The 8,565-nt window shown below is 45.0% G+C and overlaps 1 protein-coding gene across 1 annotated transcript; it reads right to left on the bottom strand.

The window, feature by feature from the left end:
- Positions 1-843: 843 nt before the first annotated feature.
- PRDM11 (PR/SET domain 11) lies at positions 844-8,197 on the bottom strand. Its single transcript, XM_031553590.1, has 4 exons — positions 8,088-8,197; positions 7,582-7,769; positions 3,884-4,522; positions 844-3,033 (listed from the first exon to the last, which is right to left on the bottom strand). The coding sequence occupies exons 1-4, from the start codon at positions 8,195-8,197 to the stop codon at positions 869-871; spliced, it is 3,102 nt and encodes a 1,033-aa protein (XP_031409450.1). The 3' UTR covers positions 844-868.
- Between the last annotated feature and the right edge of the window lie 368 nt (positions 8,198-8,565).

Here is an 8,565-nt window from a genome sequence, read left to right as displayed (position 1 = left end):
TATTTATTTCCTACAATATAAAAATATAAATGCAAAAATTTCCCCCTGCCTTCTGTATTTTGCTATTTTATAATCTGCACATGACATCATGTTATAATATACGTATGATAAACTAGTACTATGGTTATCATAAAAGGAGCTGAAAGCCAAGTATTACTCTACAGCTCAAAAGTAGGGAGAACTGAGAAAGGGGTATCACAGTTTAGTGGAGGCATGTGTTTCTGAATCAGAAGAAACAAAATCCTGGCCCCAGCCTTTCCTTCCTCCCAGAAATCTCTGTGAGTGCAGAAGGCTCCCACTCCAACAGAGAACCAGGTGGAGCTGGAAGATCCAGGGACAACATAAACACACAGGATGCTCTGTCGAAAATCAGAAATCTGACGGTCGTCAAGAAAAGGTTCAAATGGCTCAATAACTGAACTGAACTACGAAAAGAGAGGCAGAGATTGAAACCAAAAACAACAACAATAACAACAACACAAAACCGAACCCAACAAACCAACAACACACATATAAAGGAAACCGCCGGGAGAAGAAGGCCAACAAAGACCCATCATCTAGCTTATAGATTGTTAGGTTTGAACACGTAGAGTATGGCCCCAGCACATGCTTCTAAAGAATGAAATGTTGCCACCTACACTGCAGCTGCCATGGTTGGAGACACCAGTAAATTTCTAAACATTGTCTCAATCTTTAAAATTCTGCTTAGCTTCTATCAGACGCACATCGTCTTAATTTTAAAATTTTCAGTGTGGGTTTTTTCTTAATATATATAATATATATATATATACTTTATATAATATATCAAAGTTTAGAGTATAGATTAAAAAAAATTATTCAACAGCTTTCTGATCTGAGGCATTCCTTCCTAAATATCGGGGTAAAACTCAGAGCCATGGTCCACACTCTGCAACATCGGCTTCTGATCAAGAGATGACATCCTGCTCAGCATTTCAGCTGACAGTGCGTAACTATTGCCCGACTTTTCCTCGAACCAGCTATCTAGTGCCCGCTTGCAATCAAAGTTGGCAATGGGCGGCCCGTTGACAGCAATTGTCAGCAGGTCACTGAGTTGCTCCAGTGTGAGCCGAGAGCGGTTATTTTTGCGCACTCTCTGCAGGGCATTGCGCCCCTTCTCACAGCAGGCCGATGAGGTGGGAAGGACTTTGAGAATCTGAACTATTTTATTTAAGAGAGGGAATCTCTGTTTGTATTTACAAATGTGACTGAGTAAGTCTTTAAAACCATTTTTGGTATAATAATCCACCTTGAGTTCTCGCCACTCCATCAGCAAACTCCCTTGGGTGTCCATTCCCTCTCTGCAAACCTCTCTGGAAAATGATGGGACTGTCTCCAGGTGTTCAAATATTTGTACCATATCCTCCTTCCCATAGCTCATGAGCTCATCAGTGCTTCTGGGCCAAGCTGCAAGGTCAAATACCTGACAGGCTTTCACAAAAGTCCGGCTACGGGAATCGAACCTTTGGGCTAGGATCACCTGGGTCTTCTGGCAGATCTTTTCTCTGATTGACTGGAATTTGGCTTCAGCCACCCGTAGGTTTTTCACAGCAATGCCATTAAAGCTTTCACGGAAGTTTTCCTCAAATTCCTGCAGGTACTCTCCTGGTGAGTCTGCTAGCCGACTTATCTCCTGAATAGCTTCCTCTATTTTATCATCCACTTGTGACACAAGAAGGTACTCCCCTTGGAAGACGTAGGCAAGGCGTGAAAGTACAGCAATCACATCCAGCAGGAAGTAGATAAGTTTAATTGACTGGTAGTCCATCAGGAACTGCAGGAGGGCCAAGGCAATCGCAGAAGCATCTGCCCTTTGGGTCTGGCCACTGACATCCTTGAGATGGGCCACAACCTCAAGATAATCCTTGATGAGAGCATTGAGCACATTCTGCTCCCCAATGATCCACTTCACTGCTCGAATGTCACCCAAGAACTCAGTCTCCTCACACAGAGTGGAAGCAGTGACCCTCAATTCGCACATGAGTCGGGGAGAGTAACGATAGAAACTGAGCAGCTGCTTCAGATTGTTTTCCAGCTCCTCCAGGCACGGCAGTTCTTTCCCACTGATTGCATCCAAAATCTCCAAATGGGGTCTGTGTACCATAAAGGGCAAGCAGAGAAGCCATGGCAAAGTCTTTCTGATTGTCATGAACAAGTTTGCTCTCAGGCTGGCGGTAATGTTAGCACCATCAACTCCCAAGCCAATAGTTGGCTTCTCATCCTGCAATCGAATTCCCAGGCTGGAAAAGGCCCTGTCTAATGCTTGGAGGTAACTGTCTGTTGTAGAAAAGCCCAGTTCCTGAAGAGACAGGAATTCAGTTGCTGGAGGCCCATCACTGCTTGTGTACTGTACATACACTGCAACTGTGTCAGCAAGCACATCATCACTCTGCCCATCCAGAATGATGCTGAGGAAGGGAGACTGTCGAATGCGTTCAACAAGGTCCTCCCGAAGAGCCCGGGCAATATGGTGGATTAAGATTTGGCAATCTCCTTCATTCATGTATTGATCCACCACCTTGAGTTCACACTTTCTCAATAATTCTGCCAGAGGCCGAAAGTCATAGTAGGGCCTGCCTTCCAGTGCCAAGTGGTAGGCTGTATTGAAGAGCAAAGTCATATTTCGGCACATCTCTTCTGTCTTCTCTGGGTGCATTCTGAGCTTGTAAAGCTGCAGGCACTTCTTGTGGAGGTTGCTCTGGCTATGAAGTTTTATTGTGTGTATCTTGAACTGCTTTGAGCCAATGATGAAAGCTGAAGTCCGAGAGGATTGTACTGTGTATTGCCTACAGACATGGCACCACATTTCATTCAGTGTCGGGGAGTACCGCAGAAACCAAAACTTCTTAAGCCACTCTTGCTTAAACCGCCGTATCCTCCGTCCTGTCGCAGAAGACATCTTGGAAGGCTCATCTGTAGCAGCAATCATTTCATTGGAAACAGATTCATCAGCAGAATCCACCTCTTGGTCATCATCCTCCATGATGGTGGGAACAGAGATGATACTTTCTGAAGCTGGAAAAAAAAAAAGAGAAGAAGGAAAAAAAAACCAAAAAGGTATAATAAGGCATTTACCAAGACTATGAGTTAGAGAAGCATCACACAAGTGATGGTCAACTGCTGGCTGACGAGCTGGCCATACCCTGCCCACAACCACAATGGCTAAAATTTGAATAACAGCTTTGAAGGAAACATAAATTGATGTTTCTCCTTATAAACTTAGTCTCAAACATGCCACAACAGACAGAAAGAAATTATATTACATCCTGACTATTTGCACAATGCATGGTGTGACCCAAATGTTCCTTTGGTGAAGGCTCCTGCTGCTCAATAGCATGTTCCTGGAAGAAATGAAACATCTTCAGAAAGGGACACATGTTCATGTTAAGGCAGTGGAGAAAACAGAGTGCCTTCCAATGAGGAACACAGCGGGACATAATTTCATACACAAAGGGCACACATTCCAGTGTTAACCACTGAGTCAATTCAGACTTTCAAGCACTGTTTCCTGGTAGCACGTAAGACACTGTGGATGGGATTCTGCTGAAAAAGAATGCATCAAAAATACAGCAAACAAACTGTCTGCAATGGAATGTCTTTTTTATTGGCAGTGCATGATTGATTACAGCGGCAACAAATAGAGCAAGTTGTCATACAGAGTCTTTCCCATACTTCCCAGTCTTCCACAGTGCCCACAACATCAGCTGCCCATTCGTTCACAAAACCTGACAATGAACCTTCCATGGAAACACTTGTTCACCTGAATACTCAGAGCAAAATGCTTTAGATGGGTACACCGCACACAGGCATCTCAATACTTTCCTTAGGCAGGGTTTGGAGAAGGCTGATACTCGGCAAGGCTTACCTGTGGGGTCTGAGAACTCTTGGAGCTCAGGTACCTGGGGTGGTAGCACAGATGGCTCAGGTAACTTCCCAGATCTCAGCATGTCTAACTCAGCCTGTAGCTCTCGGATTTTCTTCTTCAACCGGATGCAGTTGGGGCAGAAAGAGGTTGTAGGAATTTCATGGGAGTTGCCTTCTGCAGAAGCCAATGACAGCTCGGTAGGGCTGTCTGCTTTCAGAGAGAGAGGTTCTTCTTCCTCGTCTTCAAGGACTCCCACTTCTTTGGCAGAACTCAAAGAGGATCCATGAGGGGCCTTCCACTCCTCTTCGCTTCTGTTTCTGCTGAGGTGCTGCATGGCACCACTGCACCTCTCAAAGATCTCTTCAGCCTGGTATTTAGATGTTGCTCTTGTGGAAAGTGGCGTACTTGTTGCTAACTGTTTCTCTTCAAATTTGGCAGACTCCAAAGAAGCCTCCAGGACGTCTTTGAAGATGAGGTCAATTTTTTTTTTCTTTGTTTGGGGGTGGGATTCCCCCTCGTCATAGCTGCGCTTGTAGGGGCTCTTCCCTTGCTTTAACATGGTGAACTGGAGTGGACCCCTTGTGTCCTCTTGATTATCTGTATTCTTTTCTGACTTTTCCTTCTGTAACTTTTTGTCTCCTAGAAAGGAAAATGAGGGGTGGGGATTATCACTGGGAACCAACCAGCATCTTTCAATCTAAAACTCAAATGAAAAAAAAAGAACAAAAAGGCAGACTGAATCCCTGCAGATCTGTAGGTTGTGTTACAAGCCAGGGAATTGAAACAACTCAGTGGAAACCGAGGCTCGCAAGAGGAAGAGCTCTACTAATGGGCATGTCTGCAAAAACAGAGACAGTCCTGGGTAGCCACAGCAGAGTAGGACCCACACACTTTAAAGAGAAGAGAAACTATAGGCAGCTTGTTTAACCTAGTGGTATAACCAATCTGCGCTGGAAGGAGCCTAGACAGTAATTAGTAATGACAGTGGAACCTATCACCCAGAGCCCAGTGCCACTTTGGCTGTCTGGAAGACCTGTGCCTGTTTTGACTTGGTAAAAGGTATCGAATGTACAGCAGTGCAGCAAGAGATTCAGACTGTTTCACAAGAACCCCGGCATCAGTGTATGCCACAGCACAAAGAATGCAAACCATATTACTCTCCTTCAGTTTGGAGGCTGCTCCAGAAATGCAAAGGCAAAGGAGTAAAAATAACTTGCACGTTTAAGTCTCAAGGTATACATTGCCAACTGAGCTATAATGGGTGTACGACTTCCAAAGATGGGGCATCTAGCTTGTGCCAGCAAAATCTAAGAGCATGGCCATTCAGTGATTAAAAAAAATAATAAAAGCAACCTCATACAAATTATTAATTGCTTAAAATAAAGGGAATAGCCATATTTCCTTACCTGGAAATTCAAAAGACGATAGGTTTGGCTCAATTTCCATCATTCTTCTATCTTGTAAATAACTTCAAGCATTGATGGCTTCCCAAACAAGACGCTGCTTTATGTTGTTTTTGCTTTTGTATGCTTTTAAAGAATATTCATGCTTTCATAAGAGTTACGGAGCAAAAGCTATCACTCCCCTCTAAGAAGAGCAATTCTAAGAATGCAGAAAAGATGCAAGACTCAAAACAGTTAGAGTAAGGCACCGTAAAAAGGGCTGGCCTGGGTGGCAGGGGTCTTGTGCCGGGTTTTGACACAAGCTGGGAACCCCAGCCATTTGTGTGAATTTGTAACAACAGATCTGGTTTGCAACACATCCCCATGGAGATTTTCTATGGGCAGAGTTTTGTGTCTCTATCCTAACATTTCCCCTAACATGGACTGTAACAACTACTGGAAGGGATTCAGAGAACGGATCCTTCTTCTTTTTCTGTGATTTCTTCCCCTAGCCAACCTAATGATTTGGCCCTACAGGAAAGCTAGAAATCACAACAATTCGTTGTATTACAGTTCTCAACTCCATTAATGAGGGAGCTCAGAAGCTACCAACAGAAACAAAACCTGGGGATCATGTTACTTTTTTTGAGTTAGTAAAGCTTGGCACTTCACTTGACAAGCTAACCTGCAGGGAATTTAAAGTCTTTTAAACTGAAAGCAGACAAACAGATTTTTATGCCCTTCCCTGATCTCCTCCAAGTGCTTGCCTGTCTGTGGCTGCAATGCTTCTCCAGCCTAGCAGCAGCCCCACGTCATGCTCGCTTTAAAGAACACCTCTGCGCTACTTCCAGATTACTGGCTGCAAGATAAGCTCACGAAGATGTCAGAGGTTTCCAAGAGGTCTCTTCAGCCACTTGGGCTTCCACCTGAGCACGTGATAGGATATGGTGGTTCCTCAGGAGCCCAGAGACAGATCTCTACATACTCATGAGCAGACTTTGAGTTAACAATTCAGTTCACACAAACCTCAGCACCATGACAAACTGTCACTAAAGGCAAGTGTGGTAGGACAGGATGCTTGCTTCTGGCCTCGGTGCCCCTCTAGACTATTGCTGCAACACAGCTGCTCTGAGGACGCAGTCAGTCTTCTGCAGTACTTTCAGACAGTATTAAGTCATCTGGACAGCTAGCATCTGCATGGGATGTGTACCTAACCACTCAGTGATTTATAAGATCATTAACATGAAAACACACACTCATACCCGTGTTAATTCAGATGTGGGAATTGCCCAAGAACAGCCATCAAGACGTAACACTGAAAGTGCATAAGAACTCCAAGGTGATGGAGGACAACCAGCTTTTTCAGGACAACTCGTCCACCCCATGCTTAACGAGGAGACACCTTTTACCAAGTCAAGGCAGCAACAGCAGCTGTGTAATAATATACATGGGAATCTTAATTAGAAAGTTATATTTAGTGTGGCTGCCCCTCTGAGGCCCTGCTGTTCTGTGGCTAGGCCTGGAAAGAAATGCCCTTAATTAACTTCAGGTCTCAGCACTGTACAGATGAACAGATGCATTAAGAATTTTTGCCTTCCTCTAAAGCTTCCTGTGTTGCTCACATTACAATGACCTAAAGGACTGCTGGGTTTGCTTCAGCATGACTATTGCTAAGATAAGATAACGATTTTCATCCAGGGAAGAATCAAGCTGACAAGTACAAAGCCTCCTGTACTTCGTACAAGCACTCTAAGGTTGTGAGACTAAGGAGTCTCTAGCTGATGTCGCGCTGATCCCACATTATCTTTCTGAAGAAAGAGGAGATAAATTAAGCCAGGAAAATGAACATACAAACATACCAAGGAAATCTCTCTTAAATATACACACAAAACCAGCCAGAGTTCCCTCACAAGAGCCAGAGAAAGCAGCATGGTCAAAGAAAAACCCAGTGCCAGACTGTGGGACCACCAGCTTGGCAATTCTCAGGTCACAGAGTCTTGTGATGGAGGAGCTCTGTGCTCTCTGGGCACTGTATCAGGCTCTAGCAGCACAAAGACGATAACAACACAACACGACACAACACCACACCACACAACACGAATAATTATTTCATGATCTCCAAGACAGTGTTTACATCGTTCTTCTTGTACCCCCATTCACTGCAGAACTGGAGGCTCTTGCCAAAACATGAGCTGCTTGTAGAAATGTAAGTCGTCTTGCACAGCCTGGGCATCACCTACTTCACCCACTACACTTGGTGCAATAAGGGTGATGGGCAACAGGGACTGGGGAAAGGGCAGAAAGAGAGGGCCTCACCTGTTGTGAGATTTCTGTTGATGGTCTCCTGGGACATACTATGCAGTCGCTTCATGTAATCCTCACTGTACCAGACCCGCAGCTTCTCCCCAGGCCGGATGTCACGACAGGCACGGAAGTAAATCCTCTCACTGTGCTGGAAGGCCATCAGATTCTGCTCCCTCTCCTCCCGGGATATGATCACGTACCTGAGGGTAGGGTGACAAGGCAGGCATGAAGCACAAACTTCTCTCCTACAGCCCCCCTTGCACCAGGATGATAACCACAATGATACCAGAATGACCTGAAGAGAGAGCCATCGACACAGCCAGACTGGAAAGCATGGAGTTATAAGTAATGGTGTGCAAATTGCCAGATACAGGACAACGAGCATGGACACCCAGGGAACACCAAACCAGTGAGTCCATTTCTGCTGGGAAAGGGACTACAACATTGTACATCCAACCTGAAGGAGTACCTCTGCCAGTCATAGAGGTACAGCCTCTCAGTGGCCAAAGCTTCTTTGCCTAGTGATGGAAGCAAAGACTTCTGGATTCCCGACCATTATTTCACATCCCAGGCCTCCCTTGTTCTTAGGGACATCTTGAATACGGCAGGGTTTTTCTGCCTTCCCCATGCTGTCTTCCCCATGCTGTCTTCCTCTCTAGGAGAATCCCTATTTCCTTGCTTCTCTCCTCTTGGACAAGCAAAACTGAGTTACTCAGGAGAGAGATACACATCCAATGTACACAGGGGTATTCACTGGTAGTCCAAAAGGAAGTGAAGGAAGTGTCAGTACTGGAAGGTTTTGTGCTTGGACATTCAGCCCTGCAAGTCTGGGGAAATAACTGCCTGAAACACAACACTGCACCGTGGGATCTCCCAACAGTGCTGACAAAAAGATCTCTTTCTGCTCATGGGATTTGTTTTCCTGATTTATGTCAGCAAAGTTTCAGCACAACAGAAACACAATTCACCACTCCAACCAACTTTTCTTCTGTGCAC

The sequence above is a fragment of the Meleagris gallopavo genome, chromosome 5 (genome assembly GCF_000146605.3).
Source record: "Meleagris gallopavo isolate NT-WF06-2002-E0010 breed Aviagen turkey brand Nicholas breeding stock chromosome 5, Turkey_5.1, whole genome shotgun sequence".
Lineage (NCBI taxonomy): Eukaryota > Metazoa > Chordata > Aves > Galliformes > Phasianidae > Meleagris > Meleagris gallopavo.
Note: the sequence above shows the minus strand (reverse complement) of the source record. Positions and strands in the feature narration are given on the sequence as shown.